The 18,834-nt window shown below is 40.6% G+C and overlaps 1 protein-coding gene across 1 annotated transcript in view; it reads left to right on the top strand.

The window, feature by feature from the left end:
- The window catches only part of Rab10 (RAB10, member RAS oncogene family), a 55,852-nt gene extending 37,608 nt beyond the window's left edge, over positions 1-18,244 (top strand). The window contains exons 3-6 of the mRNA XM_048436622.3: positions 7,864-8,002; positions 11,323-11,412; positions 11,922-12,023; positions 15,798-18,244. Of these exons, the coding sequence (XP_048292579.1) occupies positions 7,864-8,002; positions 11,323-11,412; positions 11,922-12,023; positions 15,798-15,881 (415 nt within the window). The 3' untranslated portion in view covers positions 15,882-18,244. The remainder of the gene's footprint in view (positions 1-7,863; positions 8,003-11,322; positions 11,413-11,921; positions 12,024-15,797) is intronic.
- The last annotated feature ends 590 nt before the right edge of the window (positions 18,245-18,834 follow it).

Below are 18,834 nucleotides of genomic sequence, written 5' to 3'. Positions count from 1 at the left end.
TGCTCTTAACCGCTGAGCCATCTCTCCAGCCCCCCTGTGCATCTTTTATAAAGGAAAATTTTGCTACTGGCTTGTAATTTTAGAAACCCAACCATACTAACTAGTCTGGTAAAGAAAATATTTTTTCAGATATTTATCATCAGTTTTGCTTATTGGGTTGAACTTAGAATACTGGATTAGACTTGGACCTATGTGAGAAGTTCTAGAAATAACTTCATCAGTATATAGGCAACTCTAGCCCTAAGCAAAGGGATTAGTTACTGGTAGGTTATCCCAGAGGTAGTGAGGCAAGCTGCCTTTCTCTTGGTTTGAAGTAAGTTGTTAGAGAGATGGCTCAGTGGTTACAACATGAACTCTGCAGAGGACCCAACTTCAGTACCTAGCGCCTACGTCAGGGAGCTTACACACCACCTGTAACTCCAGCTCTGGGGAATTTTGATACCTTTGGCCTCTGCAGGTACCTACACATACACAGGCGAGCACAGACAGACACATATACAATAATGAAAATAAAATTAAGAAATACATCGCTCGTTGTCTTAATGACTCATGGAGGCTGGGTAACATAATGAGAATCCAGGTCTGGAACTCAGGAAAGGGTAGGTGAAGAACCCAGGTTGAGCCCAGCATGGTATCTATACTCCCAATTTGGGAGAAGTGGAGACAGGATGATCAGGAACTCAAGGCTATGTACCGGGTTCCAGGAGAGCCCTGGCTACATGCTACCATATTTTTAAAAAACAAACAAGGGAGCCAGTTCGTTTTGGTAAGGTACAGTCATATTTTAAAGTATAAATACATGAAGTATGCAAATTAAAATGGGACACAAAACTTTAAAAAATTAACTTGGGTTATTCCAACAGAAATGGGAGGCAATAATTAGGTGTTGTCTTTCTGAAAAATGAGGACAAAATTTTTAAAAACAGGCTCAGTGGTTTGGCTTCATAGAGAAAGGTGGCTGCCACCAAACCTGAAAACCTGATTTTGGCCCTCAGAACCTACATGGTGGAAGGCAATATGTGGCTCCCCAAAAGTTGCCTTTTGATCTCCATATGTATATCTTGACATATATGTGCCTCTCTTCAAAAAATAGGAAAATAAATGTTAAATAAATCATCTAGGCATGATGCATAAATCATCTAGCATATGCCTTTAATTCCAACACTGCCATGGAGGCAGAAACAGGGAGATCTCTGTGATTTCAAGGCCAGCCTGATCTACAGATCAAGCTCCAGAACAGCCAGGACTACACAGAGAAACCCTGTCTCAAAAATCCAAAAATAAATAAATAAATAAATAAATAAATAAATAAATAAATAAGAAAGAAAGATGACTGTTAGTCATAGAGTCATTTTCCTGGCCAGCATCTCCATCATCCTGAGGATCCTAGAGTCTTTTGCATGGCATTTGGTCACCATAACTTTGTACTTACTGGTAGCCTTATCTTTTACCCAGAGGCAAGAACCTTATCTCAGCACTGGTTCACTTTTCCTATCATGTTAATAGGACATGATTAGAAGCACTTATAACTAAATACATGAAATTAGCAGGAGATGAACAGGAAATTGAAAATGAGAAAATTTGAGCAGATTATTATACAACTCCTTTGTTTTGGTCTGTTTGTAGAATTTAACTGAAAACCTTGACAGCCAAGGCAAGAAAGAAAAGGAATATTGGGCTACTAAGAACAAACTATTTTTCCCCAAGAAAACTTGAAAAAGGAGCTTGATAGTACATGAGTAATAACTTCTCATAAGGCTCCTTCTTGTACTGATTGTTAGTATCTAAAAATTATTAAAAGTAACGGAGAATAAAACACCTGAATGCAAATACATGTGTGCATTATGTAGTTTCTTTTATTTTTTGAAGGCACAGTCCTACTTATCTGCAGATTCCCACCCTCTTCCTCTTGGAACACCATTTCCCGAATATTGATGTGATTTATTTCCCTAACTCTCTATCATACATCGATCACCCCCTTATTTAAATTGTATCTTTTTGTCTCGACCCATCATCAACTTCTAATCCCACTCCCCTCTCTCAACAGAGTAGTTTGTTTTTCTCCTATAAAAATACTTTGGGGTAGTCCAGGTGCAGCCCAGGTCCTCTGTTGGAGAGTTCTCACAGGATGGTCAGTAGATTCCTAGAGGGTGATTCTGGTCAGTCCCTGGGGCAGGATGGGGAGGGGGTGTCAGTGAAGTAGCTGTGAGTCTTGGAAATAGTGTTTCAAGTGACCTTGGCAAAGTTGCTGGGTGACAGTGTTGTGTTCTCTGGCTGACAAAACGGTCCTTGTTACAAACTGTTAGAAGGAATTTCTTGGACATAGACTGAGATGAGGCCACACCAGTGCAGAGTTGCAGTGACCAATACCTTGCCAAAGACTCTGGGGTCCTCTGAATGGTGGAAATGTTGTCTAGGAAAATGGCTCTGTGATTGGCAGTTGATAATGGAGCATTCAACACCCTGCAACATAACTGTTGCAGTTCCTCATGGCAAAGAAAAAAAAAGCCTTGACCCTTCTCTACTTGCCGTGACGAGTTTGCTTGTTCCTGCACTGGTACACCTAGGGGCTGAGGAGCTGGCTCACTGGTTAAGATTTTGCTGTACAAATAGGAAGACCTGAGTTTAAATTCCCAGAATCCATATAAATACTGAGTGGGTGGCAGCATTGGCCTGTAATTCCAGTCTGGGAAGGTGCAGAAGAGGTCCTCAGAGCAAACTGGTTATTGAGACTAGCCATATTGGCAAGCTCTGGGTTTTCTTGAGTGACTCTGTCTCGATGAATCATGTGGAAGAGCAGTCAAGATTGATGCCAGACATCAATCTTGTCTGGCCCTCCACACATATACATGCACACCACAGATACATGAAAATGGGGGAAGAAGAAAAGCAAGAATCTCTCACCCTTGAGGACACCCATATTTCCTCGGGGAAAACTGAATGGGCTTCTCATTGAGGGATAAGGAGAAGGAATCTGTCACCTCCAGGACCTTAATAGCCTTGGTCTTGTTTCCTGTAAGTTCTGTAGCCAGTCACTGCTGCTGACTTCTCCCTTGGAAGAGCCCCAATCTCTGGCCCTTCATTTTTTCTCATTGACACTTGTCAATTATTACTTTACATGCCATTTTACCAGTTAAAGTGTCCAGTTCAGTGGTTTTTAGTTTAGTTACAAGACTGTATAGTCGTCATTACAATTTTAGAATACTTATTCTCAAAAGAAACTCCTCACTTTCACACCCTATTCTCCTATTAGTTTGCATATTTGTCCTATTATTTGTCTCTTGGCTCTTCTTAGTCTAGATATTTCATATCTATAGGGTTGTAGAATACCTAATAGTTTGTAACTAGCAATTATTTCTCTTAGCGTGTTATCAAGATTCTTCTGTTTTATACATGTATACATGTACCACTGCCTTTCCACCTCTGGGCTAGTATGGTGTGTCTGTCTGTCTGTCTGTCTGTCTGTCTGTTTGTGTGTCTATATGGCCCAAGGAGGTGAGAAGAAGACATCAGATCCTTGAGGTGGAGTAATAGACAACCCCTTGTGAGGCATCTGATGTAGGTGCTAGGAACTGAACTTGAGTCCTTTAAAAGAGCAACAAACACTCTTAGCTGCTGAGCCGTTTTTCCAGTCAGTCCCATGTTTAATGTTTAGGGCTAAGGCCAGATTTAACTTAAATGTCTGAATAATTCTAGTTTGTAGAAGGAGGCCGCTTGTTGGTTCCTGGCTGCTTAGCCCCGAAATAACCACACAGATACTGTATTAATTAAATCATTGCTTGGCCCATTAGCTCTAGCTTCTTATTGGCTAATTCTTACATCTGAATTTAACCCATTTCTATTAATCTGTATATATCACCACATGGCTGTGGCTTACCGGGTAAAGTTCCCAGCTTCTGTCTCCGTTGGTGGTTTCATGGCTTCTCTCTTACTCCGCCCTTTTTTCTCCCAACATTCAGTTCTGTCTTCCCCACCTACCTCTGCTCCGCCCTGCCGTAGGCACAAACCAGCTTTCTTTACCAACCAATCATATTCACAACATACAGAGGGCAATCCCACATCACCTCCCCTTTTCTGTTTAAGTAAAAAGGAAGGTTTTAAGTAGATTTTAGTTGGCTGTGTGGGCGCCAGTTTGTTGGAGGGGGCTGCTTGTTGATCCTGGCTGCCCAGAACTGAAATAATCACACAGAAACTGTACTAACTAAGTCACTGCTTGGCCCATTAGCTCTTCTTATTGGCTAACTCTTACATATTAATTTAAGTCATCTCCATTAATCTGTGTATTGCCATGTGGCAGGGGTTTGCCGAATAAAGTTCTGGTGTCTGTCTCCAGTGAGGCTACATGGCTTCTCTCTGACTCCGCCCTTCTTTCTCCCAGCATTCTGTTTAGTTGTCCGTGCCCCCCCCCAGCTCTGTTCCCCTATAGCTCTGCTATAGGCCCAAAGCAGTTTCTTTGTTCATTAATGGTAATCACAGCATACAGAGGGAAATCCCACATCACTAGTTGCTACCAGTAACAGATAAGGGCTCCAATTTCTGTAGGTCCTTACCAAAATACCTTTTTTATAATAGCTGTTGTAGAAGAGTTGAAGTGGTTTTGGCTTACGTTTCATTTCTGCTTGATGACAATGTTGGACCTCTTAAGTATTTATTAACTATGTAAGCATATATTTTTGTAAAAATGCATTACTATCTTTTGCTTATTTTTTAAGTTTATTTATATATATGGGTGCTTTGTTTGCATGCATGTTACACCAGAAAAGGGCATCAGGTTCCGTTATAGGCAGTTGTGAGCTGCTTATGTGAGTGCTGGGAATTGAACTCAGGATCTCTTGAAGAGCGGGCCAGTGCTCTTAACCACTAAACCATCTATATAGCCCCTCACTCACCCCTTTTTGGTTATTTTTAAGTTTGTTCATTTGTCCTTTTGTTGTTTGAAGATAAGACAGTTTATTATTATTTAGCATGCACAAAAACCTTTTCAAACACGTTTATGTGTTATGTGGGTTGTCTTTTTCTTCATGGTATCCATTGACAATAAATCCAGGTGTGGTGTTATACACTTAATCCCTGCACTCAGGAGAATAAGTCAGGAAGATGTAGGTTCAGAGCCAGCCTGGGCTACATAGCAAGCACCTATCTTCAACGAAGATGGAGGAGGTGGGGAAACAAGGGCTGAGTTTGATCCCTAGCACCATAAAACAAAATTGGAAAAGTGGGTTTTTCATTTTTATGAAGTCTAGTTTATTTAAATTTTGTTACTTATACTTTGGTAACATAGCTAAGATAAAAAATGAAGCTATATCCCCTTGTGTTCACGAGATTTTTTTTCTGTTGTGATGTACAGCGCTAGAATCAAACCCAGGCCTCCTGTGCACTGGACAAATGTTCTGCATCAGAACTACACATTCCCAGCCTTTCTAAAGACTTTTTGGAGTGTTAGTTCGCAGAGCTGAATTTAGTTAGTTTTCTATCTGAGTTAGGGGTTCAGCTTTGCTGTTTTACATGGAAATATAAAGTTCCAGCATATTGTTGGAAAACTTACTCTGCATTTAAGTGACTGGAAAATTGAAACAGAGCAACATGAACTTGAAGATCACTTTTAGAAGGATGGTTGGGCATGCCTGTAACTTCAGCATTTGGGAAACTGAGACAGGAGGATTGTGAGTTTGAGGCTAGCGTAAGCTTTATATCCAGTTCTCTGTAACCCTAGATGACATGATCAGCTGTTTGGAATCCTGCTTAGTGGTTAAGATACAGAGAAAAGGATGACTATCTAGTTGACGACAAGAAAGTTACTAGAAGTCTTTTGAAACACAGTCTCTCTGGATTTAATAAAAAGAATGTAACTAGAATTGGATGAGGGGACATGGAAGTGTGTGGCTCAGTACTTAGCCAAGTGGAAGATCCTGCTTAAGTCAACCCCCAGCAAACATACCCCTGCCCTTCCCAAGAATTAACTGACAAAGATATATGGAGAAACAGCGACCACAGGTAGTGTTTTGTTTTGCTTTGCTTTGCTTTGGTTTGGTTTTTTAAAGCAGGGTTAGAATAAAAAGAGCCAGGAATCTGGTTCAGTGAATAAAGGGGCTTGCCATCAAACTACAACTGAGTTTGATCCCGTGACCCTCACACATATATCATGGTATGCACATGCCCACCGACATATGTGTGTACATATGTGTGTGTGCACATATATGTACATGTGTGTATATGTACACATATGTACATTATATGTACACACACCCAATAAGTAAATATAATTTGTTTGTTTTCGTATGTGTATGTGTACCATGTGCATGCCTGGTGCTTGTAGAGATTAGAAGAGGGTGTCAGATCTCCTAGAACTGGAGATACAGGTAGATGTGAGCCATCTCATGTGGATTGGGAACAGAACTTGGGTTCTCTGCAAGAGCAATGAGTGCTCTTAACTGCTGACCCATATTACTAGCCCTAACATGTATTAAACATGCAGAGAACTATTTATACTTACACAAGTAAGTGAAAGGCAAGAGCGAAATCTGAATTCTGTCCTAGATAATACTAATGTCAAGTTCTGGTTTTGCTGCTACAGTAAAGTTCATACCTTTGGATAATGTTTATGGGCCAAACCTGGTGGTGCACACCTTTAATCCCAGTAATTTGAAGGCAGAGGCAGGAATCTCAGAGTTTGAGCCAACCTAGTCTGTGTAGCAAGGTCCAGACCTTGCTACTCTTCCAGAGGACTCAGGTTCTCTTCTCACACCCACATGGCTTACAACTGTTCTTAACTCCAGTTCCAGGGGATCTGGTTCCCCTTCTGACTTCTACTGGCACCAGGTATGCACACGTTGCACATACATGCATGCCAGCAAAACATTTGAACATGTAAGATAAAAATAGATAATTTTTAAATTTAAAAAGAAAAAAAAGGCATCAGCTCTGATGCCCTCTCTGGTCTCTGAAAGGCACTAGGCAAGCATGTGGTGCATATTTATTCATGCAAGCAAAAACTCTTACACATTTACATAAAATAAAATAAAGATACACAGTTAAAGAGGGATGAGAGAGGGAGCTGGAGAGGTGGCTTAGTGGCTGAGCATTGACTTCTCTTTGGAGGATCCAGGTTCAATTCCCAGCATCCTCATGGCAGTTTGTAACTATTTATAACTCAAGTCCAAGGACATCTAATGTCCTCTTCTGTCTTCCATGGGCACAAGGCAAACATGTGGTACACAGATGTACATGCAGGCAAAATGCTCACAGAGAGAAATAAAAATAATTTAAAAATTCAGTAAAATAAGGTGGAAAGCGGGGGAGGAGGGGATGTAGCACAGTGGTACAACTCCTGGCTAGCATGTGCAGGACCATAGGTCAGGTTACAGTGAACTAGTAAACAAACAGGTATCTTTACAACTTTTGTAAATGAGTCGTGGTCTTTAAATGATCTAAGAATTAAACATGCTTTTGTGTTATATTATGGAATTAAGGTACTAAATAAAATGGATCCAGGAGTTTTTATATGGTTTATGGGTTTACTTATAATTTCAAAACATTTTTGTCCCTTGCTACTGTTTTTTCTTTTCCACTCAATATGGGTAGGTCACTAATTGCCTCCAATATGAAGTGTGGAGCTGGGTGTTCCTGTAATGCCAGCACTTTGGAGGCTGAGGCAAGAGATAGGAGTTGAAGCCTTTTTCGATTACCTAGCAAGTTTGAAGCAAGTCTGTCTCAAATAAAAGAATTAAATGAGTGCTTGTTCTGTTTTCCCTTTGTGGTAAATCGTGAATTTTAATCTATTTTTTGCTACTGTTCTATTTTGTCCTTTATTTGAGGTATAGTGATATTAAAATGCTTAATACAATTATTGACTGTTTATTTCAGGGACACAGCAGGCCAGGAGCGATTTCACACCATCACAACCTCCTACTACAGAGGAGCAATGGGCATCATGCTAGTGTATGACATCACCAATGGTAAAAGTTTTGAAAACATCAGCAAGTGGCTTAGAAACATAGATGAGGTAAGACCTAGGAGGTGCATAAACCCTCTCCCCTTAACCACCTGAGTAGTTTTTCTTAAAATTTTGTTCAATAGTTCTGTAGCTATAGGATAATAAGAATTACCAGTGGTTTTTATGGTGCTTTTTTCTAAATTATTGGTTTCTCGCTGAATCTTAATTGAATGATTTAATTTTTAAAATTTTTTTGCTAAGTTATAGAAAAGTTATATTGTTTCTAGATATTTTGAATGTTTAGGTATAAAGACAGTAAATCTAACCAAAAGGAAATAGTGCCAAATGCATGTGAAGTTAACAATTTTTTGTAAGCTGAAGTTAGATATCAAAGCATATCTGTTTCATTGTTAGAGCTTTGAGACTCCTGTTGGAATTGTTTTTCACACCATATTACTGGCCTTAACATTTACATTTCACTAGGACTGACTTTTTAAAGCATGCTTTAGCTGGATACATGCAGCAGGGTAACTACTTGGCTGTGGAAATACTCACGGAAAGGTGTTTTGGCCCAAAGATAAAGATGTTAGCCTTAGCCGAATTCTTGGAAGGCTTAATCTCATGTTCCTTCTCTAAAACAAGGAGATATTTGTGTGAGGTGTGCTGGTGTATGTGTATGTGCGATATAGAGGGGTCTATGCATGTTAGGGCACACATGTGGAGGCCAGAAGACAGCTGATTCATGGTTCCAGGCTGACACAGCAAGCCCCCCTCGTGCTCTCTTCCCTCCCTTCCTCCCTCCCTTTCCCCCTCTCTCCCTCTTCCCCTCTCTCCCTCTCTACTTCTCCTCCCTTCCCCTCTCCCTCCTCACAGGTTTCCTTGTATATCTCTGGCTGTCCTGGAACTCACTCTATAAACTAGACTGGCCTCAAACTCAGAGATTGACCTGCCTCTGCCTCTCAAGTGCTGGGATTAAAGCCACCATTACCTGGCTCACAGCAAGCATCTTGATCCACTGAATCATTTCATTGGCTTGAAGCTCTGTATATGGTTTACAAGTATTGTCTGTTTTGTGGGTGGCCTTTTCAGTGTCTTTTGAGAGGTCTCATCTCAGACTGGCCTTGATCTCAAAGTCCTCCTGCCTCTTGCAGTTTATGTACTGCTAGGGATTGAACTCAGGGCTTCCTTCATAGTAGGCAGGAAGTCGCCCAGTGAGCTAGCTGCAGTCCTGTTCACTTTTTTTTTTTTTTTTGCATACTTGGAAAGCAGGAAAGAAAAATGAGGTCACCTGTCACCTGATGGGACATGAGTTGAGAATGCTGCCCCATATCCCAGAGTCTGTGTGAAATTCTGCCAAATTACTGCCGACATAGTAAACTTTACTGTGTAGATTCCCTACAAAGAGAGACAAAAGTATGAAGACATTCCCAGTAAAGGATTTAAAATGATAGTGACCCATGTTTAAGGTCTTAGCATATGTGAGGCATATCAAGTATCACCTTCCTCCTTTCCCAGGTATTAGCTTGTAATTTTCTGGAAATTTTCTGACTTAAACTTCATTTACAATGAAAATTTCTTAGCTCCCTGTGCAATGCTTATGGTTTTACTTTACCAGTCTGTAATCCTATCTAGTGTGTCTCAGCAACCACCCTGTGATGTGATGTCATTTACAGGAAAAAGGGGGTGGAAATAGGCGGAAAGTCCCATCAAAAAATCCTAGGCATTGTGATGTATGCCTTTAATCCCAGCGCTTGGGAGGCAGAATCAGGCAGATCTCTATGAGTTCGAGGCCACCAAAGCTACTAAGTGAGACCTTGTCTTTAAAAAAAAATTTAAAAAGCCACAAATCATATGTATAATGGTTGCTAAGATCTTAAATCTAACTCTTGAATCATGCCTACAGTTGGCTGGGAACAGTTCTTTCCCCAAGTGCCTCATTTTCTACTAACTTCTGCGCTTAAGTATATGTTAAAATATCTAAATAAACTTCTGTTCTGTTTTTCACACTGATTTGTCCTGATTCTCTCTTTTTAAACAATGATTTTTTTTCTTTACTTATAGGAATGTACGTGTATGAGTAAATACCATGGTTTAGATTTTTTGATTGTTTGGTTTTGATTTGAGTCTTCAAATCGGGGTCTCACATAGCCTAGGCTAGCCTTAGCTCTCTGACCTTAAATCTCTGATCCTCCTCTCATCTCTGCCTCCCAAGTGCTAGGATTACAGGCATGATCCTCCACTTCTTTTTTTTTTTTTTAAGATCTGCATGTATGAATGTTTTGCCTACATATTTAAATGTGTGCCATTTGTATGCCTAGTGCCATAGATCTCAAAAGGGGCCTCAGGTATCCTGGACGTAGAGTTACAGATGTGTGTGAGTCACCATGTGGTTGCTGGGAATCAACCTGACTTCTCGGCAAGAGCAGTAAGTGCTCTTGGCCAGTTCTCCCCCTGGATTTAGGTTTAATTTGCTGAATGAAGAAGTTTTTAAACCTTATTGTGTATAGTGTTCTACCTGCATGTATACCTGTAGGCCAGAAGAGGGCACTAGATCTCATTACAGATGGTTGTGAGCCACCATATGATTGTTGGGAATTGAATCAGAACCTCTGGAAGAGCAGCCAGTGCTGTTAAGTTCTGAGCCATCTCTCCAGCATGAATGAAGAATTTTTAATGACGTTTTGACTTGTAAAAATTTGGGGGGAGGGTTATTGAGAAACAAGTGTCAACTGTTTTTTTTTTTTTTTTAGGTATTTTCTTTTTCTTAGCTTTGCTATAGATAATTCTTCTTATAAAAGGGGTGGTAATTAGGGAGAAAGGAAACTTGAGCCAAGGTCATACCTGCAAAGGTTTCCCACACTGATAGGAATGTGTCCCTGCTGAGTGTTGTCACTGTTGCTCTTTTCTTTTTTTCTATATTTTTATGTTCCTTATTCCATACATAATCTCCATCATAACTTACTTTGACACATTTTTTTAAGATTTATTTATTATGTATACAACATTCTGCCTCTATGTATGCCTGCATGCCAGAGGAGGGCGCCAGATCTCATTACAGATGGCTGTGAGCCACCATGTGGTTGCTGGGAATTGAACTCAGGACCTCTGGAAGAGCAGTCAGTGCTCTTAACCTCTGAGCCATCTCTCCAGCCCCCACTGTTGGTCTTTTCTGTAGCACCTTAATGCACATAAGCACATAGCAGGAGCCAGTCCAAGCACAGGCTCATTCTTTCCCTTGTATGGGTCTGTGTCCCTGCCCTAAAACACGCATGCCATACAAACAGATACATGGAAAAGGACATGAGTTTAAGAAACATACAGTCATGTTTAGAAAATATTAAGTCATAATTCATGTCAGTATGCAAAAGTAAAATTTTATCCTGTTTCAGCATGCCAATGAAGATGTGGAAAGAATGCTACTAGGAAACAAGTGTGACATGGATGATAAGAGAGTTGTACCTAAAAGCAAGGGAGAGCAGGTAAGAGTGAGCCGTGGTGGCCACCGGGTGGGTCTGCCAGGCCTTACAGAAAGTGCTTGTTGGAAACAGCTTACCCTCTCCTGCATAACTAACATGGGGGCAGAGCCGCATCTGTGCCTCTGTACAGAAAAGCACGTCAGTGAGCGTTTTTGTTGCAGTTGTTTTAATCTTAGAAGTTAATGAAATGTGTCAATTATTAAAATTCTGACAATTGATAGCTAAGACTGTGGCAGGTGGAAATTCAGTACATCATGCCAAACTTCTAACATAGTTCCTGATTTAGAATTTCTGGGATGAACCCCTACGGTGGAGAGGGCTGTTGGTTTTTTTTGTTTTTTTTTGTTTTTTTTGTTTTTTTACCTAGTTCTCTTTTCAAGGTCTTGACTCATGAAAATGGTCTGCATTACATATTCTAGTTGGTACCCTCGCTTCAGAGTAAAGTTATTATCTCCTCTAAAATGTTGCAGTCCATATTTGACAGTTGCATGACGTTATTTTTTCTATTTTAGATTGCAAGGGAGCATGGTATTAGGTTTTTTGAGACTAGTGCAAAAGCAAATATAAACATCGAAAAGGCGTTCCTCACATTAGCTGAAGACATCCTCCGAAAGGTAAGTTCCTTTCTACACTGAAACTTTTGAATTTTTTTGACTTGGTGATGGTGGTAGTGGTAGTTTTTGTTTTTGTTTGCAACAGGATCTTACACATACCTCAGGCTGGTCTGCAACTCTTGTTCCTTCTGTCTTAGCCTTATGGATGCTGGGATTACCACACCACCTTCTGTTCTTTGTTGCTTTAAATATAGTAGTCACATAGTTTGAGTTATGGTGCTATTGTTTTTAAAAGATCACCCTTTATCAATATTTGATCCTCCTGAATGAATTAAGGAACTTAAAGTTACATGTCTAGAAAACATGTGACAAGGGCTGGAGAGATGGCTCAGTGGTTAAGAGCACTGACTGCTCTCCCAGAGGTCCTGAGTTCAAATCCCAGCAACCACATGGTGGCTCACAACCATCTGTAATGGGATCTGGTGCCCTCTTCTGGCATGTGGACATACATGGAGGCAGAATATTGTATACATAATAAATAAACCTTGTTTTTTTTTAAAGGAATCATGAGAGGGGAGAAACGGTCTTCCCTAGGGAAAAGCACACCAATTGGCTATTCAAAACAAAAGTCATCCCTGAAAATATGCATGAGTAACATTATACAGAATGAGCAGGTTATATTTAGGAGTAGATTAATGAAAAAAAGAGACTGGGGGATGGTTGGAGGAAAGAAAAGAGAGAAATGATATAATTATATTATAATCTCAGAAAAAAAAAAGAAAGAAAACGTGGCAACCTGAAGGAGGAGGTAGTCAGTGGTAGCTGTTGGTGTTCACTGCCTGGTCTCTGTTTCACACGGTTCCCCGTACAACTCCTTGTGGTCGGTGTGATGTTGGTGATGAAACCTGCAAAAAGAAGCAAAATTGGGGCTAAGAATGTAGATCAGTGGTTCTCAGCCTGCAGGTTGCAACCCCTTTGGCAGATCTCTGTCTCCAAAAATATTTACATTACGATTCATAACAATAGCAAGATTACAGCTGTGAAGTAGCAATGAAAATAACGTTATGGTTGGGGTGGGGACTCACCACAGCGTGAGGAAGGCTGAGAACCTCTGGTGTAGGTCATTCGTGGAATGATTGATGTGGAAGGCCTTAAGTTCAATCTCTAACATTCAGAGAATGAGAGAAGTGTATTATACTACACTTCTCATGTATTTATACATACATGAAGACTATTTTTAGTGGTACTGAGCAGCAAAAAGCAGGTTAGAGCCAAGCATGATGGCACATGTCTAATACCATCACTTAGGAAGATGAAGCAGATTGATCATATGTTGAGGCCAGTCTGGGTTATAAAGAGAGAGATCCCATCTCAAATTTTTAAAAAAGGGTCAAGTGAAAGATAATGGTTTCATTTAAAAAGATTATATGATACCAAACATATATTTCATATAGCAAAGGTTACATATATCAAAGGAAGATCTGGAAAGGTAGGTTTTTTAAAAAAAAATTTAAATTATGTGAATGTTTTAAAGTGCTGTTTTTGTTTTGTTTTTTAAGCATTAATTGTTTGGGCTGGGAAAGCAGCTTGGTGCCGGAGCCCGTCTTTGTCATGCTAGAGGCTCTGGGTTCTCTTCTGGTCCAGTCTGCATAGTTTCAGACCAGCCAGGATATGCAGTAAGATAACCTTATCTCAGACAAAAAGAAGAAAAGTATAGCTCTTTTATACTTGAAAATGCCATGGAAACCTACTTTGTAAGTTAATCTGTTTAAAAGATGAGAAGGAATGTTTTAAGGCCAAGTGCATCGGCACACTCTTTTATTCCAGCATTTGGTGGCTGAGGCAGAATTGCATAGTGAGTTCAAGGCTATCCTGCGTACCACAGTGAGATTCTTAAAATATAAAACCAAAAAAACTGTTCAGCATAGTGGTGCACACTTTTAATCCCAGCCTGATCTACAGAGCGAGTTCCAGCACATTCAGGGCTGCATACATAGTGAGACCCTGTCTCAATAACAACAACATCATCATCATCATAATTCCCCAAATTTAAAGAATCCTCTCTTAACTGTTCTGTTGGGTTAGTGTCCTTTCCCTGGCTGAGAGCCACATTAAAGTCTGCTTCATAAACTGAATTCATATTGCGACTCTCAAGTATTACCAAGAGATGTTCCTTTGTTGAGATCTACACGGATCTCAGTTAAGTGAGAGAAAGCCAGACTGAGATGCAGGAGTAAACCTGAGTCACACTTACCCTGGGCGTCAGAAGTTCCTGGAGAAGGTGAACTCCTGTGCAGCTGTGTTTTCTGGTGTGGCCTGTTTGAGCTGCCTCTTTATTTTCTGTGTATTTTCCTTAAAAGCTGTTCAAGGAGCAAAGGCAGTAGTCAGGAAGCTCATGGTTTGGACAGTCTTGTTGGTCTGCACCTTGGTTTCCCGGTGTGTACAGGGACGAGCCCGTCTGAGACAGCAAGAGTGAGTCAGACAGGAGTCTCACTTCAGGTTTGCTCGACATTCTGAGGGCTCCTGGATTTCCCCTTGTTCTGCTAAAGATCTTCACTTTTAAACTATTTCATGAAAGCTGAGTTCTCAGGCATACCTTAGTCTTTAAAGTTCTATTTATGATGTTCTAAGAATCATATTCAGGATTTTGGAGAAAGCAGAATGATATGACGGAGAAAGCCACTCCTAAGAGTTAACAATCAACATTTTGGTGTGTCCTTGGAGCTTTTAGAAAGTCTTACTCACCCAAATTGCATTTTGTCCCTCCGCTCTTCCACTTACTCATGATTGAGATTGCCATTTTGTTTGTTTTTCAAGACAAGTTTCTCTATGTAGCCCTGGCCATCCTGGAACTTGTTTTGTAGACCAGATTGGCCTCGAACTCACCAGAGATCCACCTGCCTCTGCCTCTCAAGTTCTGGGACTAAAGGCATGTACCACTACCATGAAGATCGCCTCGTTTAAAGCACTGGTACAGTAATATAAACAATTCAAATTGTTTTTGTCTGAAAAGACAAATAACTAAACAGAGAAAGGCTTTGGTGTCCCTAGTGTCAGATGTGATCTAACAGTAGTTTTTATGAGTTATAAATGAATATGATTTTTAGTTGGAGGGGCAGAGTTTGCACAGGTTCCAAAACGCACTTGTGGGGCTTAGAAACAGCTTGTAGGAGTTGGTGCTGTCCTATTTTAAGGTCCCAAGGATCAAACTCAGTCATGAGGGTTAGCAACAGACAGTTACACACTAAACTATCTCACCTGCCTTTCAAAACAGAACAAACAAAACAAAACACAGATCTTGCTATATAGCCCAGACTTACCTAGAATTCTTCATTTTCTGCCTTCTACGTTCTGGGATTACAAGGATGTGCCACCTCACCTGACTTAATGATCCTAAATACTAAGTACTCATTCATAGTTGAGGGCTAAGAGATGCCAAACCTGTTCAGAAGAGTTAGTTAGGCCGGGCAGTGGTGGCGCACACCTTTAATCCCAGCACTTGGGAGGCAGAGGCAGGCGGATCTCTGTGAGTTCGAGGCCAGCCTGGTCTACAAGAGCTAGTTCCAGAACAGGTTCCAAAAGCTACAGAGAAACCCTGTCTCGAAAACCAAAAAAAAAAAAAAAAAAAGGAGTTAGTTGGGCAGAGATGGTTTGAAATGCTTTAGTAAGTTTTGCCCGGAGATATCTGTCACTCTTCACAGAAGAAACACCAACTAAAGGACAACCAGAAAGTTTCCAAGTTACTGTGACTGCCTTTTGTTGTGTAGCTGATATTGATGTGATTCTTCCCGTTGAGTCTGTTTCCTCATGGCTTGCTTCCTTGTGTTGTTGCAGACCCCTGTAAAAGAGCCCAACAGTGAAAACGTAGACATCAGCAGTGGAGGAGGCGTGACGGGCTGGAAGAGCAAATGCTGCTGAGCGCTCTCCTGTCCATCTGTTGCCATCCACCACCCGTTTCTCTTCTCGCTGCAAAATAAAACACTCTGTCCATTTTTAACTCTAAACAGATATTTTTGTTCCTCATCTTAACTATTCAGTCCACCTATTTTATTTGTTCTTTCATCTGTGACTGCTTGCGGACTATTATAATTTTTTTCAAACAAAAAAATGTATAGAAAAATCATGTCTGTGACTTCATTTTCAGATGTACTTGCTCAGCTCACCACTGCACTTCAGTTGTATTATAGTCCAGTTCTTATCAACATTAAACTATAGCAATCATTTCAACTCTATTCTGCAAAATTGTATAAGAATAAAAGTTAGAATTAACAGTTTTATTTTGTACAACAGTGGGATTTTCTGTCATGAATAATGTGCTTGAGTCCCTATAATCTGTAGACGTGATAGCAAAGAAACAAAAGCCAGGAAAACACTCATTTTCGCCTTGAATCTGTATGTGGGGTTAATTTTGTCCTGTGCCTTATGTGGAAAGGAACTTCTTTGGTTTTTCTTTTTTTGTTTTGGTGGAAGCATGTGCAGGAGACATTTCATCCCAACATAAACCCGTTCAGATGCTCGCGGTGTGCTCGGCTGTAACTTTGACAGTAGTTAACTGAGGACGAAGGGTAATGCAGAAATGATACTTGATTTGCAGTCTCGTTTCCAGTGGCCTTGATACTTACACCAATTCCTGCCACCAGGTCCGTTGGCCACTCTGTCCCTGCGTCTCATCTTTCTGCATGCTGCTTTGTTTGCCCCCACTACTCCTAGTATGAGTTATTTAAAGATGAAAGGTTTGTCGAGTTTAACATAAAGCACTGATTTACCTTGCTAAGTAAATGGAAAGATAAATTCTAACTGCCTACTATCAGATGTCAGTTAATCGGTGTTGGCCCCTCATTTACTCTCTCTCCTAAGCCTGTCCCGCTGTCTGACTTCTGTTCCTCTCCCTCCCCTTTGCCATTCCTGTCTATCCACTGAGTTTATGAAATGGAAGAGTTAATTGCATGCACTAGTGTTTGGAGGGTGTTGTGGTTTGTCTTTCTAATTAGATATATATCCTATTCACTTTCCTAGAATAAACTTCTTAACCTGAATTTGAGTAGTCTCCACTCTGGCAACTCCTCCAGCAGTTTCATAGCCCAGGAAAGACTGGTTTTGAAATAAATGTGAAGAACAGGAAGGAGGAGTGGATCTTAGTGATGTTTGCCAAATATATTGAGATTTGGCCTTTGAAGAACACTTCAGTGTTAAGTTGTCTTTACTGTAAGATTTAGAAATACATTATAATATTATTAATTTCAAGTCCTATCTTTCCATCCTCTCAGAAAACTCTTATGACCATGGATTTTTAAAGACTACAAAGGACAGCGAAAGGCTTCTCACATGAAGCTGAGATAAATCTCTGGCTTTCTGACCCTCGCCTCTCTTCCTCTTCCTAGTTTGGCTCCGTTGCTTCTCATTAGGACAGGGTAGGCTAAGTTCCCTATGCTGCTAGCATCCTAAGATGACACCTTTGTGGAAATAATTGTGAATAGCATGATTCATTTCAAGCAGAGGCTGAGTTTAGGACAGCAGCTTCCATTGAAAAGAGTTCTGTGACACGCATCTTAATGACCTCTTGGCTCACATAAACAATATAGGGACATATCTGCTAAGAGAACCCATGAATTTTTCAGATAGTGCCCTAAAGACAGTTTTATATGCCTCACTGGTGGCTCTTAGTCCCCCCCCCCCAACTTGACTTTATCATTGTTTACTAGTAAAAAGCAGCATTGCCAAATAATCCCTTTTTTCCACTCTGAAAAATGCAATGTTTAAGCTTTTGAAGTTGTAGGTCAAACCTGCTGTCGTTAAGTCCTTGCTGTTTGTGTTGCTTCCCTTTATCTGGAATGTGGCAGTTGCCGCTTTACTTTCAACCCTCTTTAATTCTTCATTCAGTGACTTAAGGTTTGGAGCTACACACTGGGATTTTGGCTAACAGACTGACAGTTTTGTTGTTTGCATAATTATAATTGGCATTGTACAGATAAAGGATATGGCTACCTTTTGTTAAATCTGCACTTTCTGAATATCAAAAAAGGGAAATGGAGTATAAATCAATTTTTGTATAATCTGTTTGAAACCTGAGTTTTATTTGCTTACTATTAGGGCTTTGTCCCCTTTCTGTAAGTCTTTTGGGATCCTGTGTAGAAGCTGTTCTCATCAAACACCAACAGTTCAGTCCATTCTCTGGTACTAGCTACAAATTCGGGTTCATACTCTACTTAACAATTTAAATAAACTGAAATATTTCTAGATGGTCTACTTCTGTTCATATAAAAAGAAAACTTGATTTCCAACTGTGTGGTTTGGTTTTCATTTATTTTTGGAGTTGGAGGGTTGCTTCTGAAAACAATACAGGAGAGCATCCTGTTAAGCATGGTAAAGATAGAAGGGAAATCATTTTGTCAGCATTTGGAAAATAGAAGGCACTTGGAAGAGTGTAGAGCAAACTTTTTTAAACTACAAGGAGCTCTAGGACATTAAGCGAAAGCATCCTGATTGTAGGATGACTGCCCTGGTCCTCTCCAGCTCATGCTAGTTCTGTGTGCCAAGGGCCAAGTTGGAAGCACTATTAACCCAGGGCACCCAGGTAGGCTCTCAGTCCTGAAGGATGGTGCAGCCGTGTTTAGACAGCCTCAAGAACCACGGCTTGTCCTTGCCCGAGTGTTGGCAAAAGCAGTGCCTAACCCCATGTTAAGCCTGGTCAGTAAAAGAGTATGGCTGCTGTCTCTGCAGAAGAATCAAGCACAGGTGCTCACATGTAGTTTCTGAGAATCTGAGTGTTTTCGATGCTGCCCCGCCCCTTTCTTCGTGACCGCTTTCTATGAGTTCCACGGCTGCCTGCGGGCTTCCAGGCTCCCAAGCTGAGTAGAGGTGAAGGCAGGGC

This window comes from Myodes glareolus, chromosome 6 (assembly GCF_982192425.1).
Source record: "Myodes glareolus chromosome 6, mMyoGla1.1, whole genome shotgun sequence".
Classification (NCBI taxonomy): domain Eukaryota; kingdom Metazoa; phylum Chordata; class Mammalia; order Rodentia; family Cricetidae; genus Myodes; species Myodes glareolus.
This window is presented reverse-complemented; position numbering and strand designations above follow the sequence as displayed.